This window comes from Anomaloglossus baeobatrachus, chromosome 1, assembly GCF_048569485.1.
Source record: "Anomaloglossus baeobatrachus isolate aAnoBae1 chromosome 1, aAnoBae1.hap1, whole genome shotgun sequence".
NCBI classification, from domain to species: Eukaryota; Metazoa; Chordata; class Amphibia; order Anura; family Aromobatidae; genus Anomaloglossus; species Anomaloglossus baeobatrachus.
The window spans coordinates 736,083,236-736,104,264 of record NC_134353.1 but is presented as its reverse complement, the minus strand read 5'-3'; the positions used below and the strand labels follow the sequence as shown (position 1 = coordinate 736,104,264).

Below are 21,029 nucleotides of genomic sequence, written 5' to 3'. Positions count from 1 at the left end.
AAAGAAAAGAGAATTTTGTTTACTTACCGTAAATTCTTTTTTTTATAGTTCCGTCTTGGGAGACCCAGACCTTGAGTGTTTAGCTTCTGCCTCCGGAGGACACACAAAGTACTACACTTAAAAGTGTAGCTCCTCCCTCTGAGCTTATACACCCCCTGGTGAGCCAGTCACATCCAGTTTAGTGCAAAAGCTGAAGGAGAATAGCCACCCACAAGTAGAACAGAGCAAGAGCCGGAACAACCGGAGACTCTGTCCACGACAACAGCCGGTGATAACACGCGGAACAAGGAAATTGCCAACAGGCAACAGGGAGGGTGCTGGGTCTCCCAAGACGGAACTATAAGAAAAAGAATTTACGGTAAGTAAACAAAATTCTCTTTTTCTTTATCGTTCCTTTGGGAGACCCAGACCTTGGGACGTTCCAAAGCAGTCCCTGGGTGGGAAATAAACAGAAAAACTAAGAAGTAGGCAGAACCTAACTTCACAAATGGGCGACAGCCGCCTGAAGGATGCATCTGCCCAAGCTCGCATCTGCCGAAGCATGACCATGCACTTGGTAGTACTTCGAGAAGGTATGCAGGCTAGTCCAAGTGGCAGCCTGACAGACTTGTTGAGCCGTAGCCTGGTGCCTAAAAGCCCAAGAGGCACCGACAGCTCTGGTCGAGTGTGCTTTGATCTTCGGCGGGGGAGGCACCTGAGTACTCTGGTAGGCGTCCGAAATGGTCGACCTAATCCAACGGGCTAAGGTCGGCTTAGAAGCAGAGAGGCCCTTGCGCCGACCTGTGGTTAGCACAAAAAGAGAGGTGCACCGCCTAAGCGCAGCAGTGCGAGACACATAGATCCGGAGAGCACGCACCAGATCTAGAGTATGCAGCGCTTTTTCAAAGCGATGAACAGGGGCCCGGACAGAAGGAAGGTAAGGTAATGTCCTGGTTAAGGTGGAAGGGAGAGACCTTAGGAAGAAAGTCCGGAGTCGGACGGAGAACTACCTTGTCTTGATGAAAAACCAAAAAAGGTGACTCCGAAGAGAGTGCAGCCAAATCAGAGACTCTCCTGAGAGAAGTTATGGCAACCAGAAAGGCCACTTTCTGTGAAAGACGATACAAAGAAACCTCCCTAAGAGGCTCAAAGGGGGGTTTCTGCAAGACCGTGAGAACCAAGTTAAGGTCCCAGGGATCCAAGGGCCGCCGGTAAGGCGGGATGATGTGAGACGCGCCTTGCATGAAGGTGCGGACCTGAGCCAGCCGAGCGAGACGCCGCTGGAACAGAACTGACAGAGCTGAAACTTGTCCCTTGAGAGAGTTGAGGGACAGTCCTAGCTGCAGACCGGACTATAGAAAAGACAGAAGGGTCGGCAAGGAGAATGGCCAAGGAGGATGGCCGGTAGAGCGACACCAGGACAGGAAAATTTTCCAAGTCCTGTGATAGCTCTTAGCGGAGGAAGACTTGCGGGCCCGAGTCATAGTGGAGATGACTTCAGGAGGAATACCAGAAGCCGTCAAAATCCAGGACTCAAGAGCCTCGCCGTCAATTTGAGAGCCGCAGAATTCGGGCGGAAAAACGGACCTTGCGAGAGTAGGTCTGGACGGTCCGGGAGATGCCACGGCATCTCTATGGACAATTTGAGCAGGTCCGGATACCAAGCTCGCCTGGGCCAGTCCGGTGCAATGAGGATGACTCGACGGCCATCCATTCTGATCTTGCGCAGAACTCTGGGCAAAAGAGCTAGAGGGGGAAACACGTAGGACAGACGAAACTGAGACCATTCCTGAACCAGAGCGTCCGCGGCGAAAGCCTGAGGATCGTGGGAGCGAGCCACGTAAACAGGAACTTTGTTGTTGTGACGGGATGCCATTAGGTCCACGTCCGGAGTGCCCCATTTGCGGCAGATTGACTGAAACACTGCCGGGTGCAGGGACCACTCGCCACCGTCCACGCTTTGACGGCTGAGATAATCTGCCTCCCAGTTCTCCACGCCTGGGATGTGGACTGCGGATATGGTGGACCTGGAGTCCTCCGCCCATTGAAGAATGCGTTGTACCTCCATCATTGCCAGGCGGCTGCGTGTCCCGCCTTGATGATTGATGTAGGCAACCGCTGTCGCGTTGTCTGACTGGACTCGAATGTGCCTGCCCGCCAACAGGTGGTGAAATACTAGGAGAGCTAGAAGCACGGCTCTGGTTTCCAGCACATTGATTGAAAGGGCTGACTCGGACGGAGTCCAAGTGCCCTGCGCTCTGGGGTGGAGACATACCGCTCCCCAGCCGGATAGACTGGCATCCGTGGTGAGAATCACCCAGGACGGGGCCAGGAAGAAGCGCCCTTGGGACAGGGAGAGAGGCCGAAGCCACCACTGAAGAGCGCTCCTGGTCCGTGGCGACAGAGCCACTAACTTGTGTAAGGAGGAAGGCCGCTTCTCCCAACAGCGGAGAATGTCCAGCTGCAGGGGGCGCAGATGGAACTGGGCAAAGGGAACAGCCTCCATGGACGCCACCATTTGACCCAGCACCTGCATCAGACGCCTGAGGGTATAACGGCGGGGCCTTAGGAGAGAGCGCACCGCCAGCTGGAGTGACTGCTGTTTGATTAAGGGCAACTTCACAAGTGCCGGCAAAGTCTCGAACTGCATCCCTAGGTACGTGAGACTCTGGGTCGGAGTCAGAGTGGATTTGGGAAGATTGACAAGCCACCCGAATTGGGCTAGAGCGGCGAGAGTGAGCGAGACACTCCGCTGACAGTCTGCGCTAGATGGAGCCTTGACTAGAAGGTCGTCCAGGTAAGGGAGCACTGCCAACCCCTGGAGGTGCAGAACCGCAATCACTGCTGCCATGACCTTGGTGAATACCAGAGGAGCCGTGGCTAACCCGAAGGGGAGAGCCACGAATTGGAAATGATCTTCTCCTATTGCAAAACGTAGCCAACGCTGGTGTGAAACTGCAATTGGCACATGTAGATAGGCATCTCTGATGTCGATGGACGCCAGGAAATCTCCTTGGGTCATTGAGGCAATGACTGATCGCAGAGACTCCATGCGAAAATGCCACACCCGAACATGCTTGTTGAGAAGCTTGAGATCCAGGATGGGCCGGAAGGTACCGTCCTTTTTGGGAACTAGGAAGAGGTTTGAGTAAAACCTCTGAACCGTTCCCGGGCGGGAACTGGTACAATTACTCTGTTGGCCTGCAAGGCTGCCACGGCCTGTGAGAAGGCGGCGGCCTTGGAGCAGGGGGGAGTTGAGAGAAAAAATTCAGTTTGGCGGGCTGGAAGAGAATTCTATCCTGTAGACATGAGAGATGATATCTCTCACCCACTGATCGGAGACTTGTTGAAACCAAGCGTCGCCAAAGTGGGAGAGCCTGCCACCGACTAAGGACGTTGCTGGAGCGGGCAGAGTCACGAGGAGGCTGCCTTAGTGGCAGAACCTCCTGCAGTCTTCTGTGGACGCGCTTTTGGGCGCCAGTTGGATTTCTGGTCCTTAGCTGAGTTAGCGGACGAGGCGAAGGGCTTAGAAGACGACCAGTTGGAGGAACGAAAGGAGCGAAACCTCGACTGATTCCTACCCTGGGCGGGTTTCCTTGTCTTGGTTTGTGGCATGGAAGTACTCTTCCCGCCAGTAGCTTCCTTAATAATTTCATCCAGCTGTTCACCGAACAGCCGGGAACCAGCAAAAGGGAGCCCAGCAAGGTACTTCTTGGAAGAAGCATCTGCCTTCCACTCTCGAAGCCACAAGATCCTCCGGATAACGAGGGAATTAGCCGAAGCCACGGCAGTGCGGTGAGAAGCCTCTAGCATGGCAGACATGGCATAAGATGAAAAAGCTGAAGCTTGAGAAGTTAAGGCAACCATCTCGGGCATAGATTCCCTGGTGAGGGAATGCATCTCCTCTAGAGAAGCAGAGATGGTTTTGAGAGCCCACACTGCTGCAAAAGTTGGGGAAAACGCGGCCCCCGCCGCTTCATACACGGATTTGGCCAGAAGGTCAATCTGACGGTCAGTGGAATCCTTAAGGGAGGTGCCATCAGCCACCGACACAACGGTCCGGGCTGAGAGCCTAGACACCGGAGGGTCTACCTTTGGGGAGTGAGCCCACTCCTTGACCACCTCAGGTGGAAAGGGAAAACGGTCATCAGAACAACGCTTTGGGAAGCGTTTGTCAGGACAGGCCCTGGGTTTGGTCACAGCGGTCTGAAAACTGGAGTGGTTAAAGAACACACTCTTTACTCTCTTAGACGAGGTAAACTGGTGCTTTTCTGCCAGAGAGGGTTGCTCCTCTGATACTGGCGGATTGAGATCCAGTACAGAATTAATGGAAGCAATCAAGTCACTAAGATCTGAGTCACCCTCGGAAAGATCAATGGGGTACATGGAGTTAGCCTCCGAGCCCCCTGTAAAGGCATCCTCCTCATCCTGCGAGTCAGCTCTTGAATCAGAGCCGCGGGATGAGGAGGGAGAGGAAACCCTGCGCCTCCTCTTAGGAGGACGGGGTCTGGGCCCTGATGATGAATCCTCTGTGAGCTCCGGTGGACGGAGGTCAGATGATAGGGATCCTAAAGGACCCTTAGCAAGAGCATTAGAGGCACCCTGTGAAGGGGGCTGATGCATATTCATCAAAGTCCTGGACAGAAGTCCCATGGACTCAGCAAAAGACTGGGAGATAGACCTAGAGAAGGACTCTACCCAGGCCGGGGGTTCAGCCACAGGTGCAGAAGCAGCCTGAGAGACCACTGGGGGTGAGACTCCAGGCTGTGGCACCGCCAAGTTAGAGCAGACATCACAATGTGGATAGGTGCTCGGTTCAGGCAGCAGGAGCTTACATGCAGCGCATACAGTATAAAGCTTTGGAGCCTTGCTCCTTGTGTGAGACATGCTGCTGGAGTGGGGGCTTTGCAGAGAATGAACCCCAGGGAGAATATACCGAGGTCCACAACCAGAGACCGGCTGTGGCTTACCAGACCGCTGGAAGCGGTGTTGTGTGCCCTCCAGATCCCGAAGCCCGGACCCCCAATGCACAGCACCTCAGCAGGGATGCAGAGTGCAGGATGGCCCAGCACAGAATGAACTCTGCCTAAGAAAATGGCCGCCGGAGCGAAGAGAGGGGGCGGGACTTGGGGGCGTTCCTGTAGGAAAGCGGGATCTGGAGGGCCATAGAGACCTGCAGGGGAGGAGACACGCTCCAGCAGTGGGGAGTGTCCCTCCCCTGTGCAGGACGGCCGCCGGGAGGAGCCGTGCCTGTCCCTCTGCATGAGTGACATGTGAGGGCAGGTAACAGAAACTAGGCCCCGGCAAAGCCTAAATTTGAGCAACTAGGCCGACGCGCAGGCACCATCGGCGCCGTTCTCGGGCGAAAGCTAGAGAACCCGCCGGAAATGCCAAAATAAATACAGTAAGCACACTCTCCCCATACAATAAAGAACAGGGACCCCCAACATATGAACGTCTCAGGTACTTAGCTGCTGAGACGCAGGGCCAGGTCCCTGGGGATGAGTGCTCCGGTCCAGCAGAGTCCTAAAGGGCTGTGGATGGAGACCGGTCTCCTGCCAGGCATGGAGACCGCGCTGGCTCCCACTTCAAGCCAGAGCCCAGGAGGGATGGTGAAGGAGCACGGCATGTAAGGCTCCAGCCTTGGAAATCAACCTTACAACACCACCGACACAGTGGGGTGAGAAGGGACATGCCGGGGGTCCAGACGTGGACCCGCACTTCTTCAATCTCTTTCCAAAAAAAAAAGAAAAAATCATATGAGAATGCATGTGTGGATGTATGCCTCCTGAACACAAAGCGATAAACTGGCTGTGACTGGCTCACCAGGGGGTGTATAAGCTCAGAGGGAGGAGCTACACTTTTAGGTGTAGTACTTTGTGTGTCCTCCGGAGGCAGAAGCTAAACACCCAAGGTCTGGGTCTCCCAAAGGAACGATAAAGAAATAGCGAAATGGCTGGATACATGCCTGGTAATTCTGGGAGATTTTAATAATATCTGTAATCCATATAGAGAGATTTCCGGAGGGAAGTAATGTTTTATCACCTTTTGGTTGCCTTATTTGAAAGGAGAGACTGATTTGGAGGGAAAAATTCTCAGACGCAAAAGGTATTCTCATGTGCCTCATCAACCCATCAATCTTTATCAAGGATCGACTCTTACTGTATCTTCCAATGGGCTTCTGGATTAACATGTTCAAGCTCAAGCAGCGAGGCCAAATCTCTTTAATGTACAAAGCTTTGCTACCCAAGATTCTGGGTGGAGCCTACGGCCGGGACTAGGTCCTGTTGGGAAAGAGGTGGGCTGCATCTTCTCAGAAACTGGCAGGATATCATGGAGACTCTAGGAAAGGTGCCGAAAATTGTGGCACAAAGGAGATCACAGCTATTTCTCATTCACAGAGCTTACAGAACTCCAAAGATTGTGCTAAAAATGAACCTCAGGAAGGACGACATGTCCAAGATGTATTGAAGAGAGGCCAGAACTGATACATGTTCCAGACTCAAGGGATTTTAGGACAGTGTAGGACAGTGCGACAGTGTAGGCTGGTCGGAAAGGTAAGCCTGCTTTACACCATACGATCCAGCATACGATATCGTATGCGATCGTACCCGCCCCCATCGTATGTGCGGCACATTCAATTTGTTGAACGTGTCGCACATACTAGTAACCCCCGTCACACGTACTTACCCGTCCATACGACCTCGATGTGGGCGGCGAACATCCACTTCCTGGAGTGGGAAAGACGTTTGGCGTCACATCGACGTCACGCGGCAGCCGGCCAATAGAAGAGGAGGGGCGGAGATGAGCGGGACGTAAACATCCCGCCCACCTCCTCCCTTCCGCATAGCCGTCGGGAGCCGCGGGACGCAGGTAAGCTGCTGTTCATTGTTGCCGGGGTGTCACACACTGCGATGTGAGCTACCCCGGGTACGATGAACAACCTGACGTTCAATTTTAAGGAATTGAACAACGTGCATGCGATGAACGTTTTACCGTTCAATCGCAATCGCACGTAGCTGTTACATGCTACAATGTAACTTACGATGCCGGATGTGCGTCACTTGTGCGTCACTGTTAGGCTACGGGTTGAACTAGATCAGGGGTCTCCAACTCGTCAGAGTAAGTGGGCCGCACATAAAAAAAATTTAAGGCAGAGGGCCGCATTCCTTTCAAATTTAATACAATACAATATAATTGTTAATTAATTATTTCAACTATTATAACAATGCTACATTGGTATGCGCTGAGAATCAAAAATACCGTGAAGCAAAACGTCATTTTTTTATATTATTTATTTGTCAAAGAGAGTGGGCATCTGTGATTGGCATCAGCATCAAAATGTATAAGCAGATTCCAGGTTATTCCAACAGCCAAGCACAGACACTCATTCTCTGTCACAGCATTAAAAAAATGACATAGAGCTCCGCAGTATTTTTGATTCTCAGAGCAGATAAAGCGGACAGCTACGGGCTGCCACCCCCAGCTGCCTGGCTTTTACTTAGCAGGCAATCAAAATATAGGGAAGCCCAATTTTTTTTTAATTAAATAATGGGGAAAAAAATGCGTGGGCTCCCGCCATATTTTGATCACCAGCCAGGTAAAACCAGACAGCTGAGGGCTGGGATTCTCAGCGTGGTAAGGCCCAAGCATTTTGAGCCCCCCGCAGCCCACAACCGCCCCTGGAAATGGCGCATTCATCACAGCGCCATTTCCAGGTGCTTTACCTGGCTCTTCCAGCGTCCCTGGTGGCAGTGGCACGCTGGGTAATAATGGGGTTAATACCAGCTTTGTATTCTCAGCTGGTAGTAAACCCGAAATTCATGGTGTCATGTCAAATTAGATGTGACCACCATGAATTTTTAGTAAACAGTAAAAAAACACAACACAGAGAAAAATATTTTTATTAGAAATTAAACAAAAAACACATTTAGGGACTCCCATCTTTTTTTAGAAAAAAAAAAGCTTCCCTCTGACGTAGTCCAAAGTCAATGTCAGCTCAGCTTCATCGCTCTGAACAGATGAGCGTCTGTCCAGACCGACAAGAAGGCTGAGACTGAAAGTAACATTTTCCGGTCTTCCAGTCACCATCATCATCAAAATCATTTTTATCATCATCATACACACACGGCCACCATCATCATCATACAAACACACATGGCAATCATCATCATCATCATTATATATACACACACACACACACACACACACACACACACACACAGCCAACATCATCATCATACACAGCCATCATCATCATCGTCACTCACAAACAGCCACCACCACGATCATCATCAGTCACACACAGCCACCACCGCCATCATCATCATCATCAGTCGCAAACAGCCACCAGCGCCATCATCAGTCACACACAGCCACCACTGCCATCATCATCAGTCGCACACAGCCACCATCACCATCATCAGTCACAAACAGCCACTACCGCCATCATCATCATCATCAGTCGCACACAGCCACCACTGACATCATCATGATCAGTCACACACAGCCACCACCACCATCATCATTATCAGTGGCACACAGCCACCACCGCTATCATCATCATCAGTCGCACACAGCCACCATCGCCATCAGCCGCACACAGCCACCACCGCCATCATCATCAGTCACACATCAGTCACACACAGCCACCACCGACATCATCATCATCAGTCGCACACAGCCACCATCATCAGTCACACACAGCCACCACCGCTATCATCATCCTCCTCATTATCAACACAGCCATCATCATCATCCACACACACATACAGCCATCATCATCATCATCCTCCACACACACAGCTATCATCATCCACAGACACATACAGCCATCATCACCATCAACACACACAGCCATCATCATCATCATCATCCACACACAGCCATCATCATCATATACACACACACACACAGCCATCGCACACACACACACACACACACACACACACACACACACACACACACACACACACACACACACACACACATACAGCCATAGTATCATATCATAGTATCATAGTTTTTAAGGTTGAAGGGAGACTCTAAGTCCATCTAGTTCAACCCGTAGCCTAACATGTTGATCCAGAGGAAGGCAAAAAACCCCCCAATGTGCCAAACAAGTTCCAATGGGGAAAAAAATTCCTTCCTGACTCCACATCCGGCAATCAGACTAGTTCCCTGGATTAATACCCTGTCATAAAATCTAATATACATAACAGGTAATATTAAATTTTTCAAGAAAGGCATCCAGGCTCTGCTTAAATGTTAGTAGTGAATCACTCATTGCAACATCATGCGGCAGAGAGTTCCACAGTCTCACTGCTCGTACAGTAAAGAATCCTCGTCTGTGATTATGATTAAACCTTCTTTCCTCAAGACGTAGCGGATGCCCCCGTGTTCCAGTCGCAGGCCTAGGTGTAAAAAGATCTTTGGAAAGGTCTCTGTACTGTCCCCTCATATATTTATACATTGTGATTAGATCCCCCCTAAGCCTTCGTTTTTCCAAACTAAATAACCCCAAGTTTAATAACCTGTCTTGGTATTGCAGCCCACCCATTCCTCTAATAATCTTGGTCGCTCTTCTCTGCACCCTCTCCAGTTCAGCTATGTCCTTCTTATATATCGGTGACCAGAATTGTACACAGTATTCTAAGTGCGGTCGCACTAGTGACTTGTACAGAGGTAGAACTATATTTTTTTCATGAACACTTATACCTCTTTTAATACATCCCATTATTTTATTAGCCCTGTCAGCAGCTGCCTGACACTGTCCACTAAAGTGAAGTTTACCATACACCCATACACCCAAGTCTTTTTCTGTGTCTGTTTTACCCAGCCATCATCATCATCATCATACACACACACACACACACACACACACACACACACACGTACGTTCTAACGTGCCCTATGCTCTTGTTCCTTCTGCTGCACCCGCCGGCAAAGAAGCTGACGTCAGCGCTGCTCGGGTCGCTCTGCTGAGCTCGAGTTGAACGCCGCGGTCGATTGCTTTACCGTGACATCTGATTGAACTCCGCATTTGATTGCTTCTCCCTGGCGGCTTCTCCAATGCGGAAGTGCGGCCGGCCGCGGCTGCAATTTGAAAGTGCGGCTGTCTACCGCTAAATGACTGGAGGCAGTGGAGGGCAAATATCAAGTGTTCTGCACTGTGTGTCTGCGGGCCGCATAAATCAGACTGGCGGGCCGCATGCGGCCCGGGGGCCGCGTGTTTGAGACCCCTGAACTAAATGGACTCTCTAGAGTCTCCCTTCAACCTTAAAAACTATGAAACTTACGATGTGACCCCGTCGACACATCGTAAGATATATTGTAGCGTGTAAAGCGCCCTGTATTTAACATTCACCTAGTTATGAATTCCATATCTTGCATCTTAGGGTATGTGGGAAACAATAGGTCCCTCTCCCAATACATCTGGCCATAAGTTACATTTTATACCACACGAGAAAGTCTATTGCTAAACATTGACTGTCGAGTAGTCCACCTACAAAAGAGGAAGAGGTACAGTGCTTAAACAATACTATCGTAATTGAAAAAAAGGCCTGCATTAAGAGGCGAGCACCAGCCAAGATTGGGAAGCAGTGGGGAGACCGGATGCCCAACTGTGGTACCTGAAGATCTTGCAAGGGATGTCATTTTCAATTTGTCAATTCTAGGATAATCCTTTGATTCTTTTGGGGACAATCCCAATATATTTAAAGTATTGTAACATTGGTTTATAACTGTATATGTGTTTCTATTGGTGTGCTTGCCAAACAAGAGGGGGGGAGGAGTTGGGGTGGGAATAAATGCCCTTCCACATGTATTGTGCCAAGATCCTTATTTGCTCTTTTTTCTTTAAATTCTCCTAAGTTCATAAGATCGGATAAATGTTTCATTGTTATGTGAATCTCTCAAAGTCATTTTGATAAAAAAAAAATAAAAAATAATAAGTTGTCCTTTACATATAGGCATACAATCGTCATGGGAATACATATCTCAGCCATAATATAGTTTATGCCCTGTTCACCTTAATCACTGGAGGAGCAATAGGGAACAATCGTTTGTTTTCAGTGAAGTCCTCGATACGCAGAGTAGCCGACATGATAATCAACTTTAATGGGAGTCCTTTCTGAAAAAGAAATGCAGATAATGTTCTCTTACTGATTACATTACATATAGTCATGTATAACAGAACATGTAATCTAGGGTAAAAAAAAGAAAGTTGAAAGGTCAAGTGAGATATAAAATATAAACAAACCTTTTCCCGAAGAGGGACAATGCGAGATAGAAGTCCAATTAAAATGTCAGTGTAGACACTCCGCTCATGAGCTTCATCTATAATTATTACTCGGTACCTCGTAAGCAAGAAATCCTACAAATAAAATAAAAGATCTAAGAATTACTGGAGTGCTCCCATCATAGGCTTTCGTGGCCTACAAATAGGATATGCCATAAACAGATGAAAAGTAGACTTTCCAGTGAGATTAAAACTGTTATTTTTCTAAAGCCTTTAAGAAAAAAAGGAAGATCTGGAAATTAATGGGTTTCCACTATCTTTTTGCTCTAGTTTTCATAAACCTCCCTATATAGGTAAAGTGGGTTTTCATGAACCACATATATCACCTATGCACAAGATAAGCGTTTGATCTCTGGGGTTCAGATTGCTGACACCGATGATCATAGGAACAGGGGTCCCATATTAAGTGAACATGCGCAACCACTGTTTCATACACTGCCTATAGGAGTGGTGGTCATACATGCGCACTACTGCTCCTCCACTGTACCTCTTCCTAATTTCATGCTCTCTCCCAAAGTACAGTGGAACCTTGGTTTACGAGACCAATCTGTTCTGGGAGTGTGCTTCTTAACCAAGTTACTCATCTAGCAAAGCAAAATTTCCCATCGGAAATAATGCAAACTCAGACAATGCGTTCCACAACTTGTGCAATGTCCCATCCTGGTCCCCTATTGTGCCATTACACACACACACACACACACACACACACACACACACACACACACACTATGCTCACCTTACCTTCCGTTCCCTCGCTGGCCTCCTGGATCTTGTAGTTCGCCGGTACAGGATGTGTATCGGGTAACCATCGCGACCGATGCTGTAGCTTCCGCTGCTAGCGCGCTGACGTCAAAGGCATGAGTCTCTTGCCTCTGATTGGTCAGCGCGCTGCCTTTGAGAAGCGGCTAAAAGCGGAAGTTCCTCCATCGTCGCGATGGTTACCCGAAACACAACCTGTACCGGTGGACTGCAAGAAGCGGGAGGCCGGCAATGGAACGGAAGATAAGGTGAGCATATCATGTGTGTTTGTGCGGACTGCAAGAGCGGGTCAGAGCGCGGTGAAAGTATGGAACCGGAAGTGTGTGCTTTGAGTATTTGCTCGTACAGCAAAGCTTGCTCATAAACGGAGTTACACATTTACAGCAAGCTTTACTCGTATAGCGAAATACTCGCACACCAAGTTACTCGTAAACCGAGGTTCACTGTACGTCCTTACAAATGTACTGCTAGTTTTGTGATTTGCGAAAATTCAGTTGTAATTTGCATTATCCATTTCATTCACTAGCATAATTCCTTGGAATCATTCTTAACCCCTACACAATGGGTGACTATTTATAGAGAGGTCTCGAGCTGAGCCTGCCCCATACCCAGGAAGTACTAGCTGCCATACAGAGTCAGCACCTCATGTAAGGCCTTGTGCGCACTAGGCGTTTTTGCCGCGTTTTTAGCGGCGTTTTTTACCGCGTTTTTGTGCTGAAAACGCAGTGACATTGCTTCCCCAGCAATGTCAATGGGTTTTCATAAGTGCTGTCCGCACACAGCGTTTTTTTTTAGCTGCGTTTTTGTGGTGACCACAAAAACGCAGCATGTCAATTATTTCTGCGTTTTTCACTGCGTTTTTCACCCATTGAATTCAATGAGATGTTAAAAACGCAATGAAAAATGCATATAGCCGCGTTTCTATGACTAAAAACGCAGCTATAAACGCAAGGGGTGGGTACTACAGTGACGTGTACAGGAAGAGGATTCCTTCTGTTGGTAAACACAGAAGCGTGAATCCTCCCGGTACCGCCACTGCTGCTTCCACCTCCCGTCCTGTGCATGTCAGCTCCGTGCGGCGCCATGTCTGGGCGGGAGGTCGAGGCAGCGGCGAAAATCAAAGTGAACAGTAGAAAAAAAAAAAATGTCATATATACTCACCTGTCCGCAGGGTCCCGGTGCCATGCCCGCTCCCATCTCCTCCCGGTCCCGCCGCTCTGCCTGTGTGCAGTCTCCCCGGGGCAGGACCTTGCTTGCAGGACCTGGCGGTGGATCACCTGATGCAGTCACCTGACGCATCAGCTGATCGTAGTCTCGCCGGCTTTTTCGTGTCCGGCCGGCTATCAGCTGATCCTGCCGTCAGGGGACTTCATCAGCTGATTACCGGCAGCTCTTGCAGCGATCGGACGGGATCAGACTCCTGTCCAATCGATCGCTCCAGGAGCTGCCGGTAATCACCACAGCACATAGGTGAGTATTATTTTTTTTTTTTTTTTCTACTGATGCATCAGCTGATTGTATAACCGGCTTTTATACAATCAGCTGATGTGTGATGTGATTCACATCCTTTAACCTGACATCATCTGATCGCTTTGCCTTCCAGCAAACCGATCAGATGATATTGGATCCTGATTGGACGGCGCGGGACCCTGACCCAGGATTACTGCGGAGGGGGGTTTATTTCAATAAAGATGGAGTCACTAATTGTGTTGTGTTTTATTTCTAATAAAAATATTTTTCTGTGTGTTGTGGTTTTTTTTTTTATCTGTACTAGAAATTCATGGTGGCCATGTCTAATATTGGCGTGACACCATGAATTTCGGGCTTAGGGCTAGCTGATAATATACAGCTAGCCCTAACTCCATTATTACCCGGCTAGCCACCCGGCTTCAGGGCAGCTGGAAGAGTTGGATACAGCGCCAGAAGATGGCGCTTCTATGAAAGCGCCATTTTCTGGGGTGGCTGCGGACTGCAATTCGCAGTGGGGGTGCCCAGAAAGCATGGGCACCCTGCACTGTGGATTCCAATCCCCAGCTGCCTAGTTGTACCCGGCTGGACTCAAAAATTAGGCGAAGCCCACGTCATTTTTTTTTTTAATTATTTCATGAAATAATTAAAAAAAAAGGGCTTCTCTATATTTTTGGTTCCCAGCCGGGTACAAATAGGCAGCTGGGGGTTGGGGGCAGCCCGTACCTGCCTGCTGTACCCGGCTAGCATACAAAAATATGGCGAAGCCCATGTCATTTTTTTTTTCTTTTTGGGCAAAAAACTGCATACAGTCCTGGATGGAGGATGCTGAGACTTGTAGTTCTGCAGCTGCTGTCTGCTCTCCTGCATACACTAGTGAATGGAGGATGCTGAGACTTGTAGTTCTGCAGCTGCTGTCTGCTCTCCTGCATACACTAGTGAATGGAGGATGCTGAGACTTGTAGTTCTGCAGCTGCTGTCTGCTCTCCTGCATACACTAGTGAATGGAGGATGCTGAGACTTGTAGTTCTGCAGCTGCTGTCTGCTCTCCTGCATACACTAGTGAATGGAGGATGCTGAGACTTGTAGTTCTGCAGCTGCTGTCTGCTCTCCTGCATACACTGGTGAATGGAGGATGCTGAGACTTGTAGTTCTGCAGCTGCTGTCTGCTCTCCTGCATACACTAGTTCTGCAGCTGTCTGCTCTCCTGCATACAGTGAACATTTTGAAGAAGGAAATGACATCAGACCTTTTTTTTTTTTTTTTCATCAACAATCTTTAATGGTATTGTGCACTGATTAAAAACGCAGTGAGCAAAAACGCAGCAAAAAAACGCACCAAATCGCGGCAAAAACGCATGCGTTTTTGCCGCGATTTTTTAGCCGCGGGTGCGTTTTTTTAGACAAAAACGCACATAAAAACGCAGCGTGAAAGAAACGCCTAGTGCGCACATACCCTAAAAGCAGCAACTGGAGCCAGCTTAGATTGCTGTGGTCTCTCCTTTTGAACGCTGCCATCAATCACTGACAACCCCCACGATCGAGGCATAGTAACTGTCATGACAGCAGTTGGCCTGCTGAAACTTCCTGTAAATATAAAGCCTAGCCCAATCAGGCTGAAAAGAAAAAAAAAAAAAAAACAAAAACATCTGAATTCTTGCATCTCATTTTTTTTTTCCTCTCTACTGTCTTTACCATACAGATTAAATACTTATTATCTGGACTTTTCCGCCTGTGGCAATAGCAAATACACACATACATACATATATACGTGTATTTGGTATTGCTGCATCCATAGAAGTCCAGATTATTAAAATATAAAAGCAATCAATCCGTATAGTATAGGCTGTAGAAAAAAAAAAATATATAAAAATCAAGATGCAAAAATTGTCGTCACAAACCCCTAAAAAAATGCAAATCAAACTAGTATCAACAAAGCTATTAGCTTGCCACACAAAAAAACCAAACAGGTCTTTCGATGGAAAGAAGGGAATTTTGTTTACTTACCGTAAATTCCTTTTCTTCTAGCTCCAATTGGGAGACCCAGACAGTGGGTGTATAGCTACTGCCCTCTGGAGGCCGCACAAAGAACTACACTTAAAAGTGTAAGGCCCCTCCCCTTCTGGCTATACACCCTCCCGTAGGAGTACAGATTCCTCAGTTTTAGTACCAAAGCAAGAAGGAGGAAAGCCAATAACAGTTTCAAAAACAAATTCAATCCGATAACACGATCGGAGAACTTAAGAAACAACATGAACAACATGTGCACCCGAAAAAACGAAACCCTAAGAACAAATAGGGCGGGTGCTGGGTCTCCCAATTGGAGCTAGAAGAAAAGGAATTTACGGTAAGTAAACAAAATTCCCTTCTTCTTTTTCGCTCCTAATTGGGAGACCCAGACAGTGGGACGTCCAAAAGCAGTCCCTGGGTGGGTAAAAAGATACCACATGAACGGGCTGTCAGACAGCCTCTTCCTACAGGTGGGCCACCGCCGCCTGAAGGACCTGTCTACCTAGGCTGGCATCTGCCGAAGCGTAGGTATGCACTTGATAGTGTTTGGTAAACGTGTGCAGACTCGACCAGGTAGCCGCTTGGCACACTTGCTGAGCCGTAGCCTGATGCCGCAATGCCCAGGACGCACCCACGGCTCTGGTAGAATGGGCCTTCAGTCCAGATGGAATCGGAAGCCCAGCAGAACGTATGTGTGAAGAATTGGTTCCTTGATCCACCGCGCCAGGGTGGATTTGGAAGCTTGCGATCCCTTATGCTGACCAGCGACTAGGACAAAGAGCGCATCAGAACGGCGTAGAGCCGCCGTGCGAGAAATGTAAGTCCTGAGTGCTCTCACCAGGTCCAACAGATGTAAACCCTTTTCAAATTGGTGAACTGTATGCGGACACAAAGATGGCAAAGTGATATCCTGATTGAGATGAAAGGAAGAAACCACCTTGGGAGAAAACTCTGGAATTGGACGCAGTACTACCTTGTCTTGGTGAAACACCAGGAAGGGAGATTTGCAAGATAACGCCGCTAGCTCGGACACTCTTCGAAGAGACGTGACCGCCACAAGAAAAACTACCTTTTGTGAAAGCCGAGAAAGGGGAACCTCTTTCAAAGGCTCGAAAGGCGGCTTCTGGAGAGCAATGAGAACCTTGTTCAGATCCCAGGGTTCCAATGGCCGTCTGTAAGGAGGAACGATATGACAAACTCCTTGGAGAAACGTGCGTACTTTAGAAAGCCGTGCCAAGCGCTTCTGAAAGAATACGGATAGCGCGGAGACTTGACCCTTAAGAGAGCTAAGCGACAAACCTTTTTCCAACCCAGACTGCAGGAAGGAAAGAAAAATTGGCAATGCAAATGGCCAGGGAGAAAACCCTTGAGCCAAGCACCACGCTAAGAATATCTTCCACGTTCTGTGATAGATCTTAGCTGAGGATGGTTTTCTAGCCTGTCTCATTGTGGCAACAACCTCATGAGATAAACCTGAGGCCGCTAGGATCCAGGACTCAATGGCCACACAGTCAGGTTCAGGGCCGCAGAATTCAGATGGAAAAACGGCCCTTGAGACAGCAAATCTGGACGGTCTGATAGTGTCCACGGTTGCCTACCGTGAGATGCCACAGATCCGGGTACCACGACCTTCTTGGCCAATCTGGAGCGACGAGTATGGCTCGCTGGCAGTCGGACCTGATTTTCCGGAGAACTCTGGGTAACAATGCTAGAGGTGGGAACACATAGGGGAGTCGGAATTGCGACCAATCCTGAACCCAGGCGTCTGCCGCCAGTGCTCGGTGATCGTGAGACCGTGCCATGAAAACTGGGACCTTGTTGTTGTGCCGTGACGCCATCAGATCGACGTCCGGCGTCCCCCAGCGGCAACAGATCTGCTGAAACACGTCCGGGCTTGAAAAGCTTGGCGACTGCGTGTTCCCCCTTGGTGGTTGATGTACGCCACCGCCGTGGAATTGTCCGACTGAATCCGAGTCTGCTTGCCTTCCAGCCATTGTTGGACGGCTCGCAGGGCAAGATAGATTGCTCTGATTTCCAGAACATTGATCTGCAGGGTGGACTCTTCCAGAGTCCACATCCCCTGAGCCCTGTGGTGGAGATACACCGCTCCCCACCCTGATAGGCTCGCATCCGTCGTGACCACTGCCCAGGACGGGGGAAGGAACGACTTTCCCTGTGACAATGAGGTGGGGAGAAGCCACCAACGCAGAGAGTCCTTGGCAGTCTGAGAGAGGGAGACAGTCCTGTCGAGGGACGTCGATTTCCCGTCCCATTGGCGTAGAATGTCCCATTGTAGAGGACGCAGATGAAACTGCGCGAACGGGACTGCCTCCATTGCTGCTACCATCTTTCCTAGGAAATGCATGAGGCGTCTCAGTGAGTGCGACTGGCTCTGAAGGAGAGATTGCACTCCAGTCCGTAGCGAGCACTGCTTGTCCAGTGGAAGCTTCACTATCGCTGAGAGAGTATGAAACTCCATGCCAAGATAAGTCAGAGATTGGGTCGGGGTTAGATGAGACTTCGGAAAGTTGATAATCCACCCGAAACTCTGGAGAGTGTCTAGTGCCACCTTCAGACTGTGTTGGCATGCCTCTTGAGAGGGTGCCTTTATAAGCAGGTCGTCTAGATACGGGATGACCGAGTGACCCTGCGAGTGCAGAACAGCTACTACTGCTGCCATGACTTTGGTGAAGACCCGGGGGGCTGTTGTCAGACCGAAAGGTACCGCTACGAACTGCAGGTGTTCGTCGTGTATGACGAAGCGTAGGAACGCTGATGCTCTGGTGCGATCGGCACGTGGAGATACGCATCTTTGATATCTATTGATGCTAGAAAATCTCCTTGAGACATTGAGGCTATGACGGAGCGTAGGGATTCCATCCGGAACCTCCTGACTTTTACGTGTCTGTTGAGCAACTTTAGATCCAGGACGGGCCGATACGATCCGTCCTTTTTTGGGACCACAAACAGATTGGAGTAAAAACCGTGACCTTGTTCCTGAAGAGGGACGGAGGTCACCACTCCTTCCGCCTTTAGAGCGGCCACCGCCTGCAAGAGAGCATCGGCTCGGTCTGGTGGTGGAGAAGTTCTGAAGAAACGAGTTGGCGGACGAGAACTGAACTCTATCCTGTACCCGTGAGACAGAATATCCCTCACCCAACGGTCTTTGACGTGTGACAGCCAGATGTCGCCAAAGTGGGAAAGCCTCCCACCGACCGCGGGTGTGGGAATCGGAGACCGCAAGTCAGGAGGACGCCGTCTTGGCAACGGTTCCTCCGGCTGTCCTTTTTGGGCGTGACTGAGACCTCCAAGAATCTGAGCGTCTCTGGTCTTTTTGAGTCTTTTTTGACGAGGCGAATTGGGACCTGCCCGGTCCTCGAAAGGACCGATAACCAGACTGACCCTTTCTCTGTTGGGGTCTGTTTTGTCTGTGTTGCGGTAAGGATGAGTCCTTACCCTTGGAGTGTTTGATGATTTCATCCAAACGCTCTCCAAACAATCGGTCACGAGAAAAAGGCAAATTGGTTAAGCACTTCTTGGAATGAGAATCTGCTTTCCAATGTCTCAACCACAGGGCCCTACGCAAAACAACGGAGTTGGCTGACGCCACTGCCGTGCGGCTTGTAGCGTCAAGAACAGCATTAATCGCGTACGACGCGAATGCCGCCATTTGCGAGGTCAATGGTGCTACCTGCGGGGCAAATGCACGTGTGACGGAGTCAACTCGCGCAAGCCCGGCTGAGATAGCTTGGAGTGCCCATACGGCTGCAAACGAAGGCGCTAATGACGCTCCAATCGCTTCATAGATGGATTTCAGCCAGAGCTCCATCTGCCTGTCAGTGGCATCTTTAAGTGCCGCTCCATCTTCAACTGCAACCAAGGATCTAGCTGCAAGCCTGGAAATTGGAGGATCCACTTTTGGACACTGGGTCCAACCCTTGACCACCTCAGGGGGAAAAGGATAGCGTGTATCTTTAAGCCGTTTAGGAAAACGCCTTTCAGGATAAGCGTGGGGTTTCTGGATTGCGTCTCTAAAGTCAGCGTGGTCCAGAAAAGTGCTTAAAGTACGCTTAGGGTATCTGAAATGGATTCTCTCGTGCTGCGAAGCTGACTCCTCCACAAGAGGAGCTGGTGGGGAAATATTTAACATCTTATTGATGTTAAATATAAGATCATTAACTATGGCGTCACCATCTGGTGTATCTAGATTGAGAGCGGTCCCAGGATCAGAATCCTGATCAGTTACGTCCGCCTCATCACCCATAGATTCATCTCGCTGGGATCCTGACCATTGAGATGAATGTGAAGGCCCGTCATAGCGAGCCCGCTTAGGCTGCCCGGGGCCATCGTCCGAGTCAGAGTCTTCACCCTGAGGTGTATATGCCCGTCCCGGAGCTTGGAGCTGAGGGGGACCAGGGGGCAATGATTGCACAGTGTCCGTGGCCTGAAGTACAGGCCTAGCTCGCAATGTGTCAAGAATTTGTGACATAGTGAGAGACATTCTGTCAGCAAAAGCTGCAAACTCAGTTCCTGTCACCTGGACAGCATTCACAGGTGGTACACCCTGGGTCACGTCCAGCAGAGGTCCCGACTGTGCAAGCGCCGCAGGGGCCGAGCACTGCACACAATGGGGGTCCGTGGAGCCTGCCGGTAGAAAAGTCCCACATGCGGTGCAGGAAGCATATAATGTCTGTGCCTTGGCACCCTTGCGTTTTACGGACGACATGCTGCTGGCTCTCTGTAATGTGAGAGAGTCTATAGCCAAAGGGCGACCAGCGCTATGCAATACAAAGTATTTGTAGAAACAAAATACTAAGAATACTACTGGCACAAGAGGGGGTGAGCCCTGAGGGCTGCTTACCGCCCGCTGAATAGCGGGTAAGAGGCTGCAGAATTCCTTGTCTGGGTCTCCCCGGCTCCCCTCTGCAGCGCAGCGTGTCAGCAGGAATGGCTGCCGGCGTCTGTGGAGAGGGGCGGTCCGTGGGAGTTCCCAAACAAAAGTGCGGGAAACAGTGTCCCCTCTGTGCCGATTGTGAGGGCTGGAGTATGTAAAAACGACTCCAGCCCTCGGCGCTGATGCACTGGCCAGCGTCCCGCCCCTCTCCTGACTGGCAGGTCTGGGGGCGGGAACGAACGGGAGCAGGCCGCAAAAGCCGGGGACTCGAGTTATCAGCGCGGCCGCCGTAAAAGCGCGGGCCGCGCTGAAGTCCCCGGCGCACCACAAGTGCCAGCCGCGCCGCAGTCCCAGCGGCCGGCGTGACCGATTCCTAGACGTGGTCAGCGTCCCGCCCCTCTCCTGACTGGCAGGTCCGGGGGCGGGAACGAACGGAAGCAGGCCGCAAAAGCCGGGGACTCGAGTTATCAGCGCGGCCGCCGTAAAAGCGCGGGCCGCGCTGAAGTCCCCGGCGCACCACAAGTGCCAGCCGCGCCGCAGTCCCAGCGGCCGGCGCGACCGATTCCTATAAGTGTGCCTGCTTCAGCGAAGCTGAATGAGGCCATGGCACAAGCGCCGTAGC

General features: G+C 50.1%; 1 protein-coding gene across 2 annotated transcripts in view; it reads right to left on the bottom strand.

Moving 5' to 3' along the window:
- Positions 1–21,029, bottom strand: part of DHX37 (DEAH-box helicase 37) — a 218,764-nt gene that overhangs the window by 126,561 nt on the left and 71,174 nt on the right. For both annotated transcript variants that reach the window (XM_075322468.1, XM_075322461.1), the window contains exons 9-10: positions 11,240–11,353; positions 11,009–11,110 (exon numbers count right to left, since the gene is read on the bottom strand). In XM_075322468.1, coding sequence (XP_075178583.1) covers positions 11,009–11,110; positions 11,240–11,353 — 216 coding nt within the window. The remainder of the gene's footprint in view (positions 1–11,008; positions 11,111–11,239; positions 11,354–21,029) is intronic.